Raw genomic sequence first — 22,848 nt, 5'->3', positions numbered from 1 at the left:
CTGTGAATCTCACAGCCCACTTCAACTCAGGATAGCAAGTTGCCTCTTGACCGGCAGAAGGGTCTCTACAAAGGTCTAGCACTCCACTTTCCATCCTGCAACTACAACACATGAGGATGAGCGCCCCGCGCCACTTGAAATCACCGCCTCTGTTCTTTAAAATTCGCCACAAGCGTTGAGGGAATTCCTTCCAGCACAGCTCACTCAGTATTGCTCTGGTAACCGGAGCTCTCCCAGTGACGACGCGCCAGCTTGGCCCACTCATGTCAGCAGAACCAACGCTGGGCGCCAAGGTCGGCAGTTCTGAGGTGAGGTGCCTGATAGAGGGGGGTTGCCCCATCCTTGCTTTTCTTTTGCATTGGACCGCTGAGTCTGTGTCGAGGACAGCCCAGCGAGGCCCATTGCCACACTGCCTTCCAGCTGGGAGCCCTAGTGATGCGGGCCCGACCCACAAAGCTGCCACCGCTGCTACTTTCGTGAAAGGTACTGTGTGGTCCCGGTAGCCAACCTGCACTATTGGGGGCAACTGAAATTACCCAATTGCACTGGGCCCACGGTACCTGTGGAACCCTTTTTCCCTATTATTATAATTGAATTCTTTTATAGCACATAGCTACCCCTGGGAGTTTCTCAGCGCTTGGAGGACAGGTAGAACAGCTTGGCGAGGAGAGTTAAAACAGCCAAATCTTCAGTTCCTTGCAGAAAGTGGATAAAGACACACAGCATCTCAGAGAATGGGGGAGGGAGTTCCATAGCCCAGGGCCCAGAAAAGAGAAAGAACAGCCACCTATCCTGGTGCGTTTAATTCTAAGGACTGTGAGAAGCAAGAAATTGCTTGAGCGCAAGGTGCGGGAGGGGAGGTAGGGAAAGATCTTTTTTTTTTCCCTAAGTGCCACTTTGAGCACTGTTTTGGCCACGATATTGCAAGGAAGTAATAACAAGCATTCCCTATTTGAATTTGGGCAGTTTCTTCCAAGTTAACATGATCGCCAGTAACTGGATGATTGTCAGTGCTGCTGAAGCACTCTGTTTACCTGTATACTTTCAAAGTGCACAACTTGAGTTTCTATAATTGGATTTTTGTAGTTTTGGTCTTGTTTGAAACAGTAAAGATTCTACTATTTTACAATAAGAGTGTGGAGTCTTTTTGTGGCGTTTTCACTGTGCTACTGTATCTAGCTGTGCACAAATACTTTACATTGCCTCTTATGATAAGCCTGACTGCTCTGTGCCAAGCTACCAGAGGGTGAGCACAGGTTAATTTAAGTGTGTGGTTTACTGACCCTGACTAGGATTGCTGTTCCTGCTTGGACAGGGTGTATACCTCTGCCAACCAGAAACCCAATTTCTAACAATGACACATACGAGTCTTGTCTAATACACACTGCAAACTGAGATGGCCATAAGAGTCTGGGTATGTTCATGGTGTGAAAGGATGTTCATGATGGGTCATGATTGAAGGCTCAGAACAGAGGCTGAAGTTTGTGCGAGTTTCTTACAGTCCCTCTCATAGGCTTTTACGGTGTACAGATTTTATGCTCATCCAGTCTTTGGCCACTCTGCAGAGCAGAAAGAGCGATGGTTACAGATCTGCTAATTGTAATTAGGATTCCATGTGGAATTATTTAAATGTAGGTGCACAGCCATCGAAATTTTGACAGTGCCAAAAGAAAAGAAAATGCTTGTTTATATGTCATCTTTGTTTAAATGTAGTATTTATGTGGTATTTGTATAGCACAAACCTAGCCAAAAAGCAGAGGAGCACTGTACCGTGTCCAGGGAAAGATACAATCAATGAGAGGTAGCTAGGACTTGGGAGCAGAAACAGACTTTTAATGCATCTTGGGTGCAGAGACAGAGAAGGACTGCTGCCATATTTTTCTTCTTTTTTGCACTTGTTTGTCTGCACTCTGATACTATCCTGGCTCTGGGTGTACAGAGAGTCACCTCAGATGGTGACTTTGTCAGTCATATATGCGGGGGCTGGTTTGTAAATGATGCATCTGGTTTTAGAGATGCTGCAGGCCAGCAAAGGGAGCCACTGGAGTTTCATCAGGATGGATTTGGTCATATTTCATCAGGCCCTGGATGAGACGTGCTTTGGCAAATAGGACACATTGACGGGAGGCCAGTGTAGCACCTGGTATGCCATGGAATAGAGCATAATAGAGACTATAACAGCTTTAACAGCACTTCTTGAGTACAGGAGCTGGTACTAGGCCATCTTTGCTTTTCTTGGCTAAGTCTTCATTGAGGGTGAGGATGGTGTCCAAGTTGAATTCAAGTGAGTTGCCATTAGGTGAAAGGTGAGCTTGGAATCCATCCAGATCTATGCGATTGAGCCAGGTTTGAACTAGTTGTTTCTTGTTGCCTTTCGCAAATAAGAATTCTGTCTCAAGAGGTTTATCTTCAAGTAGGTGCTGGACATCCTGGTCTGTGCAAGGTGCAGGTAGGGTTTATAACATAAGGCGCCTATTCCATGTCCAGTACCAGGCTCTGGATTACTTCCCTCGTGCGCGTGCTTGGTCCTGGACCTGAAGAAAGCCTTTGATACCCTCCTCTGGCCCTACCTTTTTTGGGTCCTACGAAGGATGGGAGTGGGACCCCGGCTGCTTGCATATACCAAAATTAATATATTCCAAACCAACATCCAGGGTAAAACTCAGACAACACATATCACCATCATTTCCCATACTTAGGGGCACACATCAGGACTGCCCACTCTCCCCTCTACTCTTCACGATGGTGATGGAACGGCTTGCGGTCCGACTCCATAGAGAGGGAGAGAGGTGAGGTATCCCTATCGCAGACACTTATCATGCTGTCCCCTTATACGCAGATGACGTACTCGTCTACATCCGCAATATCACGTCGCATCTCATTCCTATACTTGACTCTCTACAAGAATTGGAGGCGGTGACAGGTCTTAGAGTTAACTGGTCCAAGTCCACAATATACCCACTCTCAGACAGTCTTCCCCCCAAGACAATACAACTGGCCGGTATAGATGTATCGTGGAGCGCCCAGGCAGTTTGATACCTAGGTATACGATTGTATCACACACCTCAGGACATATGAAGAAAACTACCACAGAGCAATGGCCGGAATCAGATCCTCCGTAAACTTCTGGAAAGATCTTCCCCTGGCTACCCTTGAAAAAATTTGGTTTCCAAAATGATATTGGCCCCGAGATTACTTTATTACTTCAGTAATCTTCCGGTGGTTCCTCCGCGCTCCTTCTTCCGGGAGTTAGACACCGTCCTCTGCACCCTAATTTGGGGATCAGGCGTAGACGAATTGCCCTCGCCAAACAGCAGCTACCCATGGACCAGGGAGGGTTGGTTGCTCCATCCTTTGAGGCATACTTCCTCGCAGCCCAACTCCAATGGGTGTCAAGATGGACTGCGGGTCGAGCACTAGTCACAAATATAGGGGCAATTTCTATCCCTACTGTACACCGAATGCTTGTTTCCGGTCCAGGGAAGGCATGGCTTGGCAGTTCGGGCTGGACTGTTCCCATGAGGCACAGGGTCAGACTGATTTGCATATGGCCATGTCTGAACTGGGGTGACAGAGTGGGCTGAAGAACGGTGATGGATCAAACCCAGATCTGTTGACTGGGTGTGAGTATGTTTGATTGGTTCTGATGCTCCGTCCATCACCACCCCCTTTAGTACCGCTTTGTTTGCCATAAGTTGGCAGGGTATACTCAGACGTGAGTCCCTTGCTCACTTTGCCACTGGATTCAAGCAAGCCTGGCTGAAGACGGCTGAAATGCCAGAAACCGGTCCTAGGAAGCTTGTTTCCGGTCCAGGGAAGGCATGGCTTGGCAGTTCGGGCTGGACTGTTCCCATGAGACACAGGGTCAGACTGATTTGCATATGGCCATGTCTGAACTGGGGTGGCAGAGTGGGCTAAAGAACGGTGATGGATCAAACCCAGATCTATTGACTGGGTGTGAGTGTTTGATTGGTTCTGATGCTCCGTCCATCACCACCCCCTTTTGTACCGCATTGTTCGCCGTAAGTTGGCAGGGTATGCTCAGATGTGAGTCCCTTGCTCACTTTGCCACTGGATTCAAGCAAGCCTGGCTGAAGACGGCTGAAATGCCAGAAACCGGTCCTAGGAAGCTTGTTTCCGGTCCAGGGAAGGCATGGCTTGGCAGTTCGGGCTGGACTGTTCCCATGAGGCACATGGTCAGACTGATTTGCATATGGCCATGTCTGAACTGGGGTGGCAGAGTGGGCTAAAGAACGGTGATGGATCAAACCCAGATCTGTTGACTGGGTGTGAGTGTTTGATTGGTTCTGATGCTCCGTCCATCACCACCCCCTTTAGTACCGCTTTGTTTGCCATAAGTTGGCAGGGTATACTCAGACGTGAGTCCCTTGCTGACTTTGCCACTGGATTCAAGCAAGCCTGGCTAAAGATGGCTGGAATGCCAGAAACCGGTCCTAGGAAGCTTGTTTCCGGTCCAGGGAAGGCATGGCTTGGCAGTTCGGGCTGGACTGTTCCCATGAGGCATAGGGTCAGACTGATTTGCATATGGCCATGTCTGAACTGGGGTGGCAGAGTGGGCTAAAGAACGGTGATGGATCAAACCCAGATCTGTTGACTGGGTGTGAGTGTTTGATTGGTTCTGATGCTCCGTCCATCACCACCCCCTTTTGTACCACCGAATGCTATTGTCCAGGGCAGAACCAATACAGGAGTATCCCTCCAGGTGACAGTAGCGCGCACTTGCCTGAACCGTGTGCACAGAATGAGATGTGAAGCCCCCATGTACTCCCCCATTCTACCGCTGGTAAGATTCCCCAGTGGCTGTGCTCACTACACAGAGCGGGCACTACGGGCGTGGACGGAGCACTCAGTTACGGAGGTGGGCTACCTCTATGTGAATAGACAATTACAGACATTCGCAGAACTTGCGGCGGACACAGCCCTCCCCAGATGGCAATTCCTGTTGCATAGGCAACTACTAGAAGACTGTCATCGGATGTGGCACACAATAGATGCAGAGCCACCCACACACCCGGTGATACATACAATACTGTAAATGGGCCCCGGGTGACATCTGGGGACCTGGATATATAAAGCGGTACAAGCACTGAACCCGCTCACTCTTATGCCCCTTTGCGAGAAATGGGAGGCAGAGATTCAGAGACTACTCCACGACAAAGAATGGGAGCGCGCGCTGGACTTCCCTAAAAAAAGTGTACCACAACTACCGTTTCAAAAACATACAATTGCACATATTACACCGTGCCTACTTGACTCCCAAAAAGCAACAACAATACTATTCCAACACTCCCTTCACCTGTCCAAGATGCCCGGAACCCAATGTGTCCTTTCTCCACATGTTTTGAGACTGCCCAATGCTCCGAGCCTACTGGACTGAAATACACGCCACCCTCCTCACAGTCACAGGACTCACAGACATTTATACGTAGGAGGCCTGTGCGTTGGGCATTACCAAAAGCTGAAAACACCCAAAAGTATCGGCACGGTTCGCGTCCCTAGCACTCCTTCTAGGTAAAAGAAGCATAGCAATGCATTGGAGAGCACCTGAGGGGCCGCCGGTAGTGGCCTGGAGGGGGCGGCCAGCAAGTGGGGGGCTGCAAAGGAGGAGGCGCTCCGATCAGAAGAAATCAAAGGCACCCGCAAACATCACATATCCATGCAAGGGACAATTCTACTTAATTCCTTTAAACAGGAAACAACTGATACGCCAGTATCGCAGGGTGCTGGTTCCCCCTTAGACGAGACGCGCCATGTAGCGACCAGACGGGGCTCTCCAGTAGAGTAGACAGGTAGCAAAACGAAGCCCTTAGATGAGGATACAGGATACATAGAGTATCCCTAGACTGACATTCCCGCCTCACGCCAATGCCAGCGCAATCTGAGGACCATTTAGGAAGACTTAGTTACTCGCCCCTTATCAAATCGCACTATTTCAGACACAGTGTACCCCAGTTAAAGTTACCCCGGTTGAAGAGTTTAGCTCCACACTGAAAAGACAGCAAGTGTTATGCCACAGCACCAGCACAGCAGGTATACACTATGTTCACAGTATATACCACAGGCATCGTCCCACGTAGTCATTTCTTCAATTGGTATGTCCTCCCAGAACGACAAAGTCGTTTAGATAACTAAAGCATAATTCGCTACTGATGTAACAGTTTACCGAGTGTTATGATGTAAACCTGTCTGATGAGTATTCTACAATTAAACAAAATGGATGTACTGTGCGAAATTAAGAAATGCCAATAAGAAGGATTTAAAAAAAAAAAGTGCAGGTAGGGTTTGATGTGTAAGGTGTCTCAAGAAGACTTTCAAGAAGATGGTACAATTTGAAACAGTTCTCAATAAGCAGAGCCTCTAGGGGATTCTTTAAGAGAATGAAAATGACAAGGCAAGATGGAACCTTGAGGAACTGCTTAGGTGATAGTGATCTTATGGCACCTGTTGTACCCATGCAAACAAACTGGAATCAGTTGCACAGCTAGGCGGAGACCAATGAAGGATATTGCCAGCAAGTGAATTCTTTTTAAGACCTCTGGGTTTGGATGAGGGTAGAATGTTGGGATGGTTGATGCAGCCAAAGACAGCTGATACCACTTGCAATATCAGGAGACAGGTCATCTTTATCTACAGCCAGGATGGCACCATCTAAGAGTTGTAAGATAGTTGTCTCATTGCTGAACATGATCAAGAACCAGATTGCAGTAATGTGGGTTGTGGTTAGAACAGTATGGGTTGCTTTCTGATGATCTTGTTGCTGAAGGGTAGGTGACTGGTGGGTAGCTAATTGGCAGGTCATCAGGGTCCAGTGTGGGAATATGCAGAAGTATGAAGATTTGGCCTGTCATGAGAGGTTTCGCGAAGATGACTCGAGAAGGGACATGAGAAATTTTTCAGAGAGAGGGTTTTGATGAATGACAAGAGTAAGACATCATCTTGAGTTCAGGTGGTTTTGATAGAGTATATTGGTGAGATCTGTGATGGAGAAGGCTTTGAAGGATGAGCATTTCAGGGACTACGAGAACTGGTGGGTCACATATATGGTGGGTCAAAGCAGAAAAGCAGGCTTACAGTTGTCAAAGTGCTGTTGGATCTTCTGTATTTGTTCATGGAAGAATTGGTTGATAGCATTGCACTTGTCTGTAAAGTGTGGGATAGGAGGCTCTGGCAGGGGTTGGCACAGTGCTTAATCAGCTATACGTTGTGTGTCTTTTAGATGCACTAACGGAGTACACACATATATATATATGTACCCAAATCCTGTCAGGTGGCACCCAGAAGCAAGCACAGGATTCTAGGACACATGTTTTTGGACACACGTTTAATTATATAGGCCACACCTCTTGTAAAAGATTCCTAGTTATATTTCTTTGGTCATACCCCTTTTAGAGATGCCCCCAGCCTTTTCCATCCCACTTAAAGCATTGACTAACGTCAAACAGGTAATTTTCAGTTCTTAGCAAACAGGTTCAATCATAATTTTGGACCCTAAATGTAAACTACATTTTATCTAAATGAACTGAAGTTTCACATGGATCTGGAGGTTCCAAACATTTTGCAGATTGAGACAAGAGACTGGGGGTACAGATTTCTAATAATAGCTGTAAGCTTACTTGGTTTCCCTAACTTCCTTCATATATTTGGGATGTCCTTTTCATTAATGATTGAAGCACCTCCTACAGCACCAAAGGGAAAGCATAGCAGGACCTATGCACAAATACATTTTAGAGTACATCTAAAATGGGAATAAAATATGATTATTGTTATGTCATGTTATTATTCAGTGACTATTCATACATTTAGTGGCAATAGAAAGGGCTGTCTAACCAAAATGAGTACAGACATCAAGAGGGAATGCGGAAGAAAATTGTATTGTGTATTAAAAATCCCTAGGTTCAGAGACCAGATCCAGTTGTTCTGAATAAGGAAGCCTCGCCACGTAATGTGGCATGCTTCATCATAGGTTTTCTCACCCTGCCCTTGTAAGATGGTACTACCAGTGCAGATTCAACTTCATGAGTGAGAGGGAGTTCCTGATAAATTATAATTCCTGGATAATTGTAGGGATCCAGCACAAAATATCTTAGGGTAACCTTACAGGATATCCTTTTATTGTTAGGTACCCTAGGTACAGGTAAAAGAACAGAGGGGGAGTTTATAGGTACTATAACTCAGACTCTATTTTTCTGCTAGGGGAATGTTTTTGGGCACTTTGACCCTCACATCTATTTTTCTGCCAACATGTTTCTGCCCATAAACTAGCCTAACATACGGACTCGGGCATTTATCAGACCAGGAGAACGCTGTAGCTATAAGGACAGATGCTAGAGCTTGAAGAATCTGTTACTATAGTAGCCATCTCCCCCGGCATCTGACCATGTCATAAAGCACTTGCCCAAGTTGGGTGGACATCTCCATGCAAGAAAGCAAGGAAGTCCTCATTTCACCTGCATGTAAAGGGGCTACTCTAGTTTAGGAGGGATATTTCATCTTTACCTTTATTAGCTCTAATGAATGCCTGGACTACATATTCATGACTTTTTGTCAATCTGGGAAAGGTCATAAGCCAATTTCATCCACTCTACCTCATTAGATTAAATTGGCTACCATTCACGCTTGGGATCCTGCTCATATTTCCCTACCTACTTTGGTCCAGAGTCACTCTACTAAGAGAATGTCTCCTTCCTGTGTGAGGTTTAAAGTAGCATCAATAAGGGACATTGGTAATGCTGCAAAATGGGCTGTGCCAAACACTTTTGTTACCCACTACCAACTTCAGTTGGGGAGGACGGCATCTTCAGAATTTGGTTCACATGTCTTATCTGCCGAACATGGTGTATAATACGTCTTATGATAATTAAAACTTCAATGGTCTTGCATCATGAAAGTAGTGTTTGCCGATTTCTTTCTTAATGCTGGTATTTGGCAACCAATCACCATATGCTTGGCTACTGGCTCACTGTATAAGGACTGGGACACAAAGAGGATGTAATGCCCGGTAACTTACCAGTAATCTTCATTACTCCGAGTGAAGGTCTTCCTTTCATAGTCCCTGAGCCCCTCCCTCCTATGTTTTCGGTATGGTGATTGTTTCTTCTTATTTTTTGCTTGGTATTTCAGGATGTGTTCATGATTAGTTCCTTCTTTTATGCATGATGGGTATTAGGCTCTATCTTGGGTGAACGTTTTTGGCTTAGCAGGGTAATTGGTTTCTGTGGAGCAGGAAAACTGCTCATTGTGTAAGACTGTGACAGGAAGGCCTGGACTCGGAGTAATGAATATTACAGGCCAGTAACTGGTCATTATTTTCAACAAGAACCTTATAGAATAAGAGGTTTAAGCCACTGGCAGTCTCAATTTTAGGGATCACAGTTTAGTTAGTACACCCGCAGACCTTCAATATAATATAAAGACGCAGCTCTCAATTCCTCACCTTCAAATAAGTACGATAAAGGTGACACAAGAAAAACCATGGAACCTCTTCGCACTTGCTATCATATAGTTACAAATTACTGGCCCATTAAAACAAATGATAACAAACCAATTTAGAAAGGCATGCCAGAAAAAAACTAATCTAGGTAGGGAAGAGCATTATTATGTGGAGAAACCTACTGTGAGAAGCTGGCTTGGTATATGATGCACACTTATGTAAGTGGGCATGCTGTACCAATCCAGACAGCCCTTATGGTGATTTTAGTGGTATTAGACAACCTTAGAAAGCTCTCTAAGTGGTAGCTGTGCAGAGAAGCCTTCAGGCTTTGTCCAGCAGGAGTGTAAAGCAGCTTGTTTTGCTAGAACATAATCTTATAGGTATAGATTAACTAAAGAAGAACCACACAGTGTAATTACAAAAATATGTATTTATTATAAGACACTCGCTAACGCATACAGATATCTCCTAGCCGGAGACATACACAATGCACACAATACTTTTCAATGGATACAGGTAAGTGGCACGAAATACAAAGTGGTCACCAGGGGGATACCAAACCCTATACTAAAATAGTGGTATGCGAATCACGACTCAAGTCAAGACTATACCCAGAAGACGTAGAAGTGCTGGGGACCCAAGGAACCACCCGAGGTAAGTAACCAGGAGCCACACGGAGGCCGTGTGCAGAATGGGAACACGACCACGGGATCAATGCAAGTCGATGGGTAAGTCGCAGTTTCAATTTTAAAATAAACGGACCCTTTCCAGTGGACCCTGAAGAAACCCAGTGGATGACAGAGGGTTGGAGTGCACCCCACCCGTGGATACCCTAGGAACCAGGATACTTAAACCAGGGAAATCAGGCGCATAGGTGTGAAGTGGCGTCGGAAACTGCAGTCGAACTCAATGGAGGACTTCAGGAAGATGCCGCTGCTGGAGAAGGTGAAAGTGTCCGGTGGAACCCAAATGTGGATTCAAGTCGAGAAGTACCTGCAAGCAGAGAGGAAAGAGTCTAGGCCACTTGGAAGTGACCAGGAAGCCCAGAAGATGAATGCCGACTGAAATCGAGTGTTGCAGGAGAGTTGACGTGACCTTGGAGCTGCAGCTGTGAGGACCAGGCGATGCTGTGGAAGACCAGGTGCCGTTCATGAGATGACCTGCGTCGGATGTTAAAAGTTGAGAGGTCAGTGTCCTACGAGAGCACCAACAAGCCTTGGCAACTGCAAACAATGTGGAAAGCGATGAAGGTTCAGTGTCGGGTCCAGGTGACTCACCACAAGCAGGGGAGAAGACCCTTTAGAGGACCCACAGGCTGGAGGCACTGGAGTCACGAGAGGACCTTGAGCAGCTCACCAACGTTGCAGGCCCACGGTGCAAGTGATGTGGTAAGTACGAAGATCTTGATCACAGGAGATGCTTGAGGTGGGGGCTACTTGGAGCACGAAGATCTTGATGGGAAGAAGTCAACAAGCCTTTGCAACAGCAAGTTGATGCAGTGCCCAGTGGTTGGGTTTCTGCGGCTCTGACAAGGGATATTGACCTCAAACTTGGTGACAGGACCGGGCAGGCTTCGAGGGATGTGAAGAACCACTGCCTGTGTTGCTGAGCCTTTCGGAGTCCGTGGTAGCCCAGGATCAGCAAACCGGTCAGCTTTGTTGCAGTGTCTGCAGATGCAGGGAAGTGACTCCTTCACTTCAAGGGAGATTCCTTCGGGTGTCTTGGATGCCCAAAGGCCTTGGAAGGATCCTGTATGAAGCACAGGCACAGACGTTGCAGCAGACGAGCAGGGGGACGAGATCAGGAGCAGCAGGAGTCTTCCCAGTAGCAGCCTTGGAGCCCAGAGTGAAATCTAAAGTGCCCAGACGGTCGAAGTAGAAGTGGTGTCTTGAAATGAATCTTGTCCCACAACAAATCTAGGGGCCCCCTCTCAGGTAAGCCGTTAAGTACCCTAAGGAAAGGGTTGGGACGATTTAGGGTTCCCTCCCAGGGGAGGGGTCAGACAGTGGGGAGGATACTCACATTTCCTTTGTTCGGTTTTGCGTCAGAGCAGGAGCCAATGGCTACCTAAGCTGGTTTGAACTGGACTATGCAAGGAGGGCACCAAATGTGCCCTCCAAGCAGAGCGGCGCTGGCAAGTGCTCCCACCCGGCCCAAATACAGTAAACTCAGCCTGGGAGGTTATGATAGGATACCTATTGTTCTGCCTTCCCCTGCTCGAGCTTGGCTCAGCAGGAGGAGGGCAGAATCCGGTCCCTGGTTTGCAGCATCCAAGTTGTGCTGTCGGGTCCAGAAGACTGGTACCGGGAGCACTGAGGGCCTCCCGGAGGAGCTTTACAGGGCATGGAATCATACCTCCCACACTGTTTACAGTGAGGGGGTACGATTCCAATATGTTTGATATCAAACATGATAGGGTTCATTACAGCCAGTTTAGAGCTGGTCATCCCGTATTGACACATGGCCACTCTATGTATCATAATGCTGATGCACTTACAACCCGGGACAATGGACTACAAAGGTTGTAGGGGTGTCCTGCTCATGCATGGGCACTCTCACACTTAGAACCGAGCACCCCACCTTCATGATTGAAAGGCCTGCTTTAGGGGTGACATAGGTTTTAAGTGCAGTGACCTTAGATTTAGGGAAACCTATATCTTTCGTAAGTGGTGCTAGCACCAGCTTACACAGGCTGCAATGGCAGGCCTGTAGTTACAGTTTGTGTGGTCCCTCATGGGTGGCATTATACATGCTTCTGCCCATGGGGGACCCCTGGTGTACCTATGCCCTGGGGTCTCTCAGTACCATATACTTGGGACTGATAAGGGTACACCAGTGTCTAATCTAGGTTGTACTTAAGTACTTACCATACCAATTTAGGGGAGAAACCACAGAGACTGGGGTCCTGATTAGCAGGATCCCAGTCAAACTAGTCAGAAACAGCATAGTACCAGGCAAAAAGTAGGTGTAACCTTAAAAGCAGATCCTCCTTTCCAACACCTACAAATAGCAACAAATGGGACAGTGAAAGGAGAACCGTATACAAATAAACTAGAAAATGTCCATTACCTTAATACGGACTTCATGAGCCTTTGGCGGAGCCACCTGTACTTCCTCAATAGACAGAGGTTTTCCTACTGCCCAGGCAACAGCTGCCTTGCAAGTAATGACCTACAAAAAGAACAGTTGCATGGAATTATTATTGGTGTTGGTGTTTTCCGGCATAGCAGCACAATTATTACACACCTACAAAAGGTCTACTATTTACAGCTATCTTGCCCACATGCACTGTGAAATTTGTGGTTCAACGTTGTTTTCACTATCTGATAAAAGAATTCTGTCTTCTATAGCACCCTGAGTCTTACTTAAACACAAAATAAGCAAAGTTACCAGAGAGATGGCTCCATGAAAGACTCCCTCACTGATTCACAACACACTGCTTAAAAGTGATAGGCACATTTAGTGGTATGTTTGTGGCAACTGCTTCATTTAACATGACGTTGGTCAAATAGGGAACGATTAAAAAAATTCTTAATAGCAAATGTTATAAAAAGCCCATGCTGGCAGTTAGTACACATGCTTGCAGAATACACACACAAACATGCACAGAGGCTGGTGAACAGACACAAAAGTGGCCACAAACAAATCTGACCAATATTGATTGTTGTGTAGAGTTGATGACTCATCTACTTGTATGCAGACTAATGCTCAAAACTGCCTCTAGGATGCCAACAGCGGAACAAACAAAAAGTGCATACAACTTAAGACCAAGGGGGCGTGGCTATGATGCTAAGCCTGGTGACAACTGCTCGTTCTTGAGCTCTGCCAACTTTCTGCTCCAATCCTCAATCCTGGCCCATCCAGAGGGCTCCCAGGGTCCCATGGCTGCCTGCCTGCAGTGAGCCAACCTCTCCCCCGGTGACTGTCCGGAGCAGAGACCGACCTGAGGCAGTGTCTGGCCGTGTGAGTTCCCTGCGTCGGAGACGGAACAAGACGTGGCCCTTTTTGTAACTTGGACCGATGCCGCTGCCCTTCCACCGAGGTGTGCACGGAGGGAGCAACCAGCGTCCACTGGTGATACTTATAGCCGGAGGACACGACCTGCCTTAGAGTCTACAGTAGGTGGACGCGCCCGAGGAGCGCTGCCTGTTGCATTGAGCATTCTCTTCTCCCAGCCTCGGACCTTCCACACTTGACTTCATGTCATCATCAGCGTCTAAAGGTGCAGCAGGGGCCTGAACCTGGCGCCCTGTCCAACGTGAGTTGGTGCGGGGTACTGCGCAGCAACCAGGCTCTCATAGGGCACACAGACTATCTGGCCACATCCACAAGGTACTTCTACCCCTGCGATTAGCCCCCCCAAGAGGAGCTATTGGGCGAATGGAATCAGAGTTTTCCCAACCCTTTGTTTCCCCCAGCGCGGGATTGGCCCTCTTGTGGCCTGACTGAGCCCCTGCAGCTGGAGGGCCGGAAGCACCTAGCAACAATTAGCCCTCATCCACCATGAGGTACATGGACTGGTGGTGGTGAGGGACATGAGGTGCGAATACTAAAGGAGACTAAGGACTTTGTACCTGGGGCCCTCATCCTCACTCAGACCACTGCTTCTAGCGCCTGGAGGCAAGGCAGAGACGAGCCCTCATCCTTCTGCACACAGGGGACGATTAGCGTTGCTTCACAAAATGGGGGAAGACCAGCATGCGGGCGCACAGGCCTCACATTGACAAATATACTAGGACTGTCAACAGACCAGCCTAAGGAACTCGTCTGAGCTCCCCCCTCCCCGGACCATGCAAACACAATCCTACAGGCCATCCAGGAGCCTTGATACTCACTGGAGGGGAGGACTGACAAGTTGAAGGTAGACACATCCCTTCCGGACCTACGCAATACAGTAGCATGGGTTGCAGAAGCTGAGGAACGCATCTCCAAGGCCTAGGACACAAATAATACCTTGCAAACTAATGATTTTTGGCCTCCAGAAATCGCTCCATCACCTCGAAATGTGGGCTGAAGATGCAGAGGGATGCTCCTGCAGAAATAACATCAGGATTAAGGGGGTCCCTGAGAGTGCAGAAAGTGATGACTTGGCTGCAGTACTGGGTCCTGAAAGACAAACTGTCCACCTGTTTTGTGGTGGGGAGGATGCATAGGTCTCTGGCATTGAGACCTCTGCCGGGGGCTCCGCTACAGCCTATCATCGCTCGCATTTTCATAGATGACATTCTGAGTTTTCTAAGCGACTAAGATGTCATTCTAAGGGCCTCCCAGAAACAACAGCAGAGATCCCCCTTTAAGGGTGTGAAGCAAAAACTGAGACAGCTCCAGGTACAATACATGCTCCTCTTACAGTCACAATTGAAAGGAAATCTGTGAAACCAAGACGCTGTTCTTTGATATTTTGGAGGCCACCTGGAAATGGCTCGAGGAGAGACACAACCATCGGCAACCAGCAAGAAGCTAGCATGTGCACTTAGGTGACTAGACAAAATGGCTGGAGTTGACACAGCTGCCACGAAGGTCGGGACGCATGCGGCAGAGATGTCGCTCCGTGGAGGGCTCCAAGGCTGACCACAATCAAGACACTCACCATCTTTCAATCAATCAATCATGACATTTGTATAGCGCACTACTCACCCGGGGGGGTCTCAAGGCGCTGGGGGGGGGGGGGCCGTCACTGCTCGAAAAGCCAGGTCTTGAGTTGCTTCCTGAAGGAGAGATGGTCCTGGGTTAGCCGGAGGTGGATGGGGAGGGAGTTCCATGTCTTGGCTGCCAGGTAGGAGAAGGATCTTCCACCGGCGGTGGCTCGGCGGATACGTGGAACGGCGGCGAGGGCGTGGCTGGTCGATCGTAGCTGGCAGGTGGGCGTGTAGAAGGTCAGGCGGTTGTTGAGGTACTTGGGGCCCAGGTCGTGGAGAGCCTTATGTGCATGGGTGAGGAATCTGAACGCGATCCTCTTGCTGACGGGGAGCCAGTGCAGGTCTCTCAGGTGGCCGGAGATGTGGCTGTGTCAGGGGATGTCCAGGACGGGTCGTGCGGAGGCGTTCTGGATGCGTTGGAGTCTTTTCTGAAGTTTGGCCGTGGTTCCGGCGTAGAGGGCGTTCCCGTAGTCCAGTCAGCTGGTGATGAGTGCGTGGGTGACCGTCTTCCTGGTTACATTGGGGATCCAACGGAAGATCTTTCGGAGCATGCGCAGGGTGTTGAAGCATGATGACGATACGGTGTTGACTTGTCTGGTCATCGAGAGGGAGGAGTCCAGGATGAAGCCTAGGTTACGTGCGTGGTCTGTTGGCTTGGGAGTGGAGCCCAGGGCGGCGGGCCACCAGGAGTCGTCCCAGGCAGAGGGAGATGGTCCCAGGATGAGGACTTCCGTCTTGTCTGAGTTCAGTTTCAGGCGGCTGTTCTTCATCCATTCGGCGACGTTTTTCATCCCCTCGTGTAGGCTGGTTCTGGCGGAGGCTGGGTCGTTGGTGAGGGAAAGGATCAGCTGGGTGTCGTCTGCATAGGAGATGATGTTGAGGTTGTGTTGGCGTGCGATGGCTGCGAGGGGGCTCATGTCTACGTTGAAGAGGGTGGGGCTGAGTGAAGATCCTTGTGGTACGCCGCAGATGACTTCGGTGGCCTCGAATCTGAACGGGGGAAAGCGGACTCTCTGGGTTCTTCCGGCGAGAAACGAGATGATCCACTCCAGCGCTTTCTCTTGGATACCGGTGTTGCTGAGGCGTTGCACTAGGGTGCGGTGGCAGACGGTGTCGAACGCTGCGGAGAGGTCCAGGAGGATGAGGGCTGCTGTTTCCCCGTTGTCGAGCAGGGATCTGATGTCGTCCGTGGCTGCAATGAGGGCGGTCTCGGTGCTGTGGTTGGCTCGGAAGCCGGACTGCGAGTGGTCAAGGGATCCGTTCGTCTCGAGGAAGGCGGCAAGCTGTCTGTTGACGGTCTTCTCTATGACTTTGGCAGGAAAAGGGAGGAGCGAGATGGGTCGGAAGTTCTTGAGGTCGGTGGGGTCCGCTGTTGGTTTCTTCAGGAGGGCGCTGAGCTCGGCGTGCTTCCAGATTTCCGGGACAGTGGCGGTGTTAAAGGAGGCGTTGATGATGTCTCTGAGTTGGGGTGCGATGATGGAGTCGGCCTTGTTGAAGACGTGGTGGGGGCAGGGGTCGGTTGGAGATCCGGAGTGGATGGTGTTCATCGTCCGGATGGTGTCTTCGGTGCTGACCGGGGTCCAGGTTCGGAGGGTGGTGGTGGGGGGCGATGGTTTGGTGGTAGGGTGCGTGGTCGGAGCGCCGAAGCTGTTGTGTATTTCGGCGATCTTGCGGTGGAAGAATGAGGCGAGTGAGTCACAGAGGTCTTGCGAGGGAGTGATGTTCTTGTTTCCGGCGTTGGGGTTGGAGAGCTCTTTGACGATGCTGAAGGGTTCCTTGCTGTTGTGGGCGTTGTTGTCCAGTCGTTCTTTGAATGCTGTCTTCTTGGTGGTGCAGATCAGCTGGTGGTGTTTGCGGGTGGCGTGCTTGAGGGCAGTCCAGTTGACTGTGGTCTGGTCGTTGCGCCAGGCTTTCTCGAGGGTGCGGCAGTTCTTCTTGGAGTTCATGAGTTCGTCGGTGAACCAAGAGGCTTTCTTGCTGCCATGTCTGCTGGGAGGGGTCTTCAGTGGTGCGAGGACGTCTGCGCAGTTGGTGATCCATTGCGTGAGGTTGTTGGCTGCTTCGGTGGGGTCCGTTGTGCTGGCAAGTGGGTTCTGGCTGAGGGAGGTGGTGAGCTTGTCGGCGGTGATCTTGTTCCAGTTTCTGCGGGGAACCTGTTGCGGGTGGTGGTGGGTCGTGGTTCTTCTGAAGCTGAAGTGGACGCAGCTGTGGTCAGTCCAATGAAGTCCGGTGGAGTGGCTGAAGGAGATATACTTGCTGGAGGAAAAGACTGGGTCGAGCGTGTGGCTGGCGTAGTGGGTGGGGGTGTTCACCAGTTGTTTGAGGCCGAGGTTGGCGAGGTTGTCCAGCAGGGTGGTGGTGTTGCGGTCTTTGTTGTTCTCCAGGTGGAAGTTGAGGTCCCCTAGGAGGATGTAGTCAGCGGAGGAGAGGGCGTGCGGGCTGATGAAGTCTGTGATGTCTTCGCTGAAGCGTGTGCGTGGTCCTGGGGGACTGTAGATGAGGGTGCCTCTGAGTGTGGTCTTGGGGTCGGTGTGTATCTGGAAGTGGAGGTGTTCGGCGGCGGTGAAAGTGTCGTCGGAGAAGGTCGTGATGCGGATGGTGTTCTTGTGCACGATGGCGATGCCTCCTCCAGTCTGGTTGACGCGGTCCCTCCGGGTGATCTTGTATCCGTCCGCGATGGCGATGGCGGGCGCTGAGGAGGCGTTCATCCAGGTTTCCGTGAGGAAGGCGACGTCTGGTGATGTAGTGTCAAGCAGGTTCCAGAGTTCGATGGCGTGTCTGTGGACGGAGCGGGTGTTGAGCAGGATGCACTTGAGGTGGTTGCTGTTGGTGTTCGGCATGGCGGGTGCGGTGCAGGTCTGGAGGTAGGTGAATTTGCAGGCTTGGCAGGTGAAGGGTCCGTGGCTGCGTTTTGGGGTGGCTCGGTAGCATGCTGGCGGTCGGCCGGTGTTGAGTGCGTTGAGGGTGGCGGCGTTGTAGGTCCATTGTGTCGTCTGGCGATGGTAGGGATCAGGGGTCCTGGCGCTGGGCGCGGGCCAGGCGTGGACGGGTGCAGACAAGCTTGCCTTTGGCACGCCTTCGGCGCGCCTTCGGCGCACAATTGGCGCACCCGCTGCGCGTACGCGCGGACTCTGACATAAATGGAGAGTGGGGGGGCGGAGCGTGGGAGGAGCAGCTGGGAGGCGGGAGCGGGGTGGCGAGTGGGGAGGGGAGCGGCGCGGTGATGCTGGAGGGAACGGGTGTGGGGCCACGGGGGAGCAGCGGCAGGGAGCGGGGTGGAGCAGCGGGGAAAAAACGGCGGTATAGGCACAAAAACAATCAGGGGCACAACAGTTGAGAAAGAAAACAATTACTGGCACAACAGGGAGATCAGGGGCACAACAGTAGAAAGAAAAACAATTACTGGCACAATAGCGAGATCAGGGGCACAACAGTAGAAAAAACAATTACTGGCACAACAGCGAGATCAGGGGCACAACAGTGGATACAATACGGGCAGCGGCGGCGGCAATGGAGACCGGGCACACGAGGATGGGCCATGCGGCGGGTGGAGCGACCGGCTCTGACCAGGTCAGGTCAGGTCACAGCTCCCCACCTCGCGGACACAAGCTTATGTATCCAGTGGGAGGGAGGAGCAGCTGGGAGGCGGGAGCAGGGTGGCGAGTGGGGAGGGGAGCGGTGCGGTGATGCTGGAGGGAACAGGGGTGAGGCCGCGGGGGAGCAGCGGCAGGGAGCGGGGAGCGGGGTGGAGCAGCGGGGGGAAAACAGCGGTATAGGCACAAAAACAATCAGGGGCACAACAGTTGAGAAAGAAAACAATTACTGGCACAACGGCGAGATCAGGGGCACAATAGTAGAAAGAAAAACAATTACTGGCACAACAGCGAGATCAGGGGCACAACAGTATTAAAAACAATCACTGGCACAACAGTGAGATCAGGGGCACAACAGTGGATACAATACGGGCAGCGGCGGCGGCAATGGAGACCGGGCACACGAGGATGGGCCACGCGGCGGGTGGAGCGACCGGCTCTGACCAGGTCAGGTCAGGTCACAGCTCCGCGCCTCGCGGACACAAGCTTATGTATCCAGTGGGAGGGAGGAGCAGCTGGGAGGCGGGAGCGGGGTGGCGAGTGGGGAGGGGAGCGGTGCGGTGATGCTGGAGGGAACGGGGGTGGGGCCGCGGGGGAGCAGCGGCAGGGAGCGAGGGAGCGGGGTGGAGCAGCGGGGGGAAAAAACGGCGGTATAGGCACAAAAACAATCAGGGCACAACAGTTGAGAAAGAAAACAATTACTGGCACCACGGCGAGATCAGGGGCACAACTGTAGAAAGAAAAACAATTACTGGCACAACAGCGAGATCAGGGGCACAACAGTAGAAAAAACAATTACTGGCACAACAGCGAGATCAGGGGCACAACAGTGGATACAATACGGGCAGCGGCGGCGGCAATGGATCCAACACCCTCGACAGCCATTCTTTCCCCCGCATGAAGGGGGGGGTGCTGGACCCTCTGCTCGATCTTAGTGGCCGACATTGATTCTGCCAGAGTTTGGTATTTTTGGTTTTGTGGAACTGTACTTTGAGTAGGGGTATTGTGTATTGGTTATGGTACACAGGGACAAAGTTGAGGTTTGGTTGCTCCGTTGGCACGGGTTCCCAGTTTATTCTACAACAGATACTGCATGTTTTCAAGGTATGAGGTGGGGAACGAGGACATTTTAGAAGGTCTGTCCATTGGTACAACTGTTTTCCTTTGGCATACATATTAATTAGCCTAAAGTTACACCACACTGACGCAGCTACATGCAACAGCCACGCGCCTCCTTCTGCGAGGCCCAGCTCAGATGTAGACCTCATGCATGACTGCTCCAACTGACATTACCGCTGGAGGCACCGTATGCTTCCTGACTTAGAATGTTGAAGGGCTACTGGACCCCGTTAAATAGGGGGTGGTGCTGAGGGCTGCCAAACTCTACAAAGCAGACATACTTCCTCTCTAAAAACGCACTTTTTGGGAACCAGTTACCCAGTCCATGAACACCTGGACTATTCCCAGGTGTTTCATGCAGGATTCAGTGGAGACGCCAGAGGAGTGGCCTACTGTTCCACAATCGGTTAACAGTGACTACCACAAAAGTTTGGCACGACACCCAGGGTTGATATGTAGCACTGTCTGGCCTGCTTTACAGATGCCCGCTGGCTGTGGCTAGCTTATACTCCCTCCCACTACTCACACATAGCTTTCTTGATACACTAAGCACACTATTGACACAGTTCATGCTTGGAATCTGGGTGCTCGAAGGCGACTTTAATGGTGTGTGGGACTGGCGATTGGATAGATCAATTCAGACTCGCACAGACAACTGTGGAACTCCACCCGTGGCTGGATTTATGGAGGCAGTGGGACAGCTGGACGAAATGAGAGTCCCCAACCCCCAGGAAAGGAGCCATACCTATTATTACAGAGTACACAAAATGTTCTCCCAGCTTCATTACTTCCTTCTGCTAAAATGAGACTCCCATTGACTTCTTAGCACCCACATCCATGCTAGGGGTTTGTCAGATCACTGCCCGGTAGAATTGTTGGTGCCTAGATGCCTAGTGGCTTCAAGACACCAAGACCAGAATGCATATACAGACAGCCATAGAGGATTACCTAAAACCCAACAGAGGCTCAGTTGAACTACCAGCGTTTCTTTGGGAAGCACTCAAGGCGACAATCTGGGGAACTAATATTGGCCACATGTCTAGGGTACACAATAGGTGTGCGCGGGAACTGATGGACCTCAAGTTCCACGTTCTGGAACATGAGGTGGAATATGCCCAAATACAGGCCCCAACAAACGTAGAGACCTCCAACATAACCAGACTATCCTTACAGAGCTACTCCATGATGAAGCTAAGGCAATGTGGCTAGCCACACAGAGCAGCATTGTTAGATTTGGGGGTCTCTAGTTGTCACAGGTAGGTACTTGTGACAAATAGGGACCCTTGCCTCTAGTCGGGGTAAGGGGGTACACTCCTACAATAACCCCTGCTCACCCCCTTGGTAGCTTGGCACGAGCAGACAGGCTTATCTCAGACGCAGTGTGTAAAGCATTTGTGACCACATACAGTAATCCAGTGACAACACTACAAATGGGCAGCACCCAGGTTTTATATAAAAAATAAGTATATTTTATATAGATTTACCACAGACCATAAACGACAAAAATAAACAATACTATTACTTTAAGATGGTAGTTTTTAGCTTAGTTCAGTTCATTTCTTAAGATGCAACACTCTGCGTCACTGTACCTTACGATGAGTTGCACTTCCACGACAAGCAATGTCGCACCAATGGAAATGCAGCAAAGTTCTGGTGCAAAGAAATAAAGACGTGAAGATCTTCCAGATGCGGCACTCTTCTCCGGGGATGCGAGAAGTTCTCGGTTCGATGCGTGGACTGCAGCGGCGACACCCTTGTTCAGAAGTGCGACGACAACAGCTTCAGCTGCGACACTCTTCTCCCAGTTTGCGTGAAGCTTTCGCACAATGCGACAACTACAGCGGCGACATCCTTGTTCAGAAATGCGACTGCAGCAGCTCCGACGGTGGTGCGCTTCTCTTGGGAAGCGAGGCGCTTTCCTCAATGTGGTGCAATGCGACAGTTGCAGCGGCGACACCCTTGTTCAGAAGTGCGACGGCAGCAACAGCGACGGCGACACGCTTCTTTCTCGTTGCGAGACCCTTCTCTCGATGCGGTGCAGTGCGACAACTCCATCGGCGATACCCCTGTTCAGAAGTGCAACGGCAGGCAGCAGTGACGACAACACGCTTCCTCTTCGTTGAGTCGCGCTTCCAGCTCCTTGCGACACGCAGTCCCTCAGAAGGCCCAAAACAGCAGCAGGCACTTCCAAAGAACTCTGGGGAGCTGGGGGTTGAAGACTTTTGTCCCTGAGACTTCAGCAGGAGGCAAGCTCTGTTCCAAGCCCTTGGAGATCCTTACAAGTTGAAATAAGCACACAAAGTCTCTTCTCCTTCCTTTGGCAGTCAGGCAAACCACTGCAGGCCAATCCCCCAAGCAGCACTTCAGCTTAGGGATAGTATCTCCTCAGTTTCTTCAGGTTCCGCTCCTCAGTAAAGTTTTCTTCTTGTTCCAAAAGTGATCTAAATTCTTGGGATCAGGGTCCCACTACTTATACCCCAAAATCCTTTGTTCTCTGAGGGGAGAGGCATCAGCCGCTCCCCGGGAGGTGGAGCCAGCATTGTGGAAGGCAGGCACAGCCCTATTTAAGGTTCTGGTGTAACCCCTCCCTCCCATCTAGATGCAGACCTCTCTATTCACCACTGGGCTGACTCATCCTGTCTCTTGGAAATCCCCAGCCCTGTCACTCACAGAAACATGACAAAGGAATACAGAACCTAGCAGAGGCAGGCTTGAAAGGTTAGGCAAGAAAATACCTACTTTCTAAAAGTGGTATTTTCAAACACAGAAGGTTAAAACCACCTTCACTAAAAGGTGTATTTTATCATTCTGAGTTCAGGCATACTAAACTCGAATTTCTACCATGTTCTCTGAGTCAGTTAAGATTATAAACATGTAATAATCGAACAGCCCATTCTGGCCTATGGAGAACAGGTAGCCTTGCAATAGTGAAACTCGAAAATGGCTGTAATTCCCTATTAGGACATGCCACACACATCAGGGCATGTCCTACCTTATACTTACAATGCACCCTGCCCTTGGGCCTACCATAGGGGTGTCTGATATG

The 22,848-nt window shown here is 50.1% G+C and overlaps 1 protein-coding gene across 1 annotated transcript in view; it reads right to left on the bottom strand.

Moving 5' to 3' along the window:
* Nucleotides 1-22,848, bottom strand: part of LOC146866380 (alcohol dehydrogenase 1A-like) — a 381,054-nt gene that overhangs the window by 281,353 nt on the left and 76,853 nt on the right. Inside the window, exon 2 of the mRNA XM_085636246.1 lies at nucleotides 12,521-12,622. Within this exon, the coding sequence (XP_085492372.1) occupies nucleotides 12,521-12,622 (102 nt within the window). The remainder of the gene's footprint in view (nucleotides 1-12,520; nucleotides 12,623-22,848) is intronic.

This window comes from Triturus cristatus, chromosome 2_1, assembly GCF_964204655.1.
Source record: "Triturus cristatus chromosome 2_1, aTriCri1.1, whole genome shotgun sequence".
Taxonomy (NCBI): Eukaryota; Metazoa; Chordata; class Amphibia; order Caudata; family Salamandridae; genus Triturus; species Triturus cristatus.
This window is presented reverse-complemented; position numbering and strand designations above follow the sequence as displayed.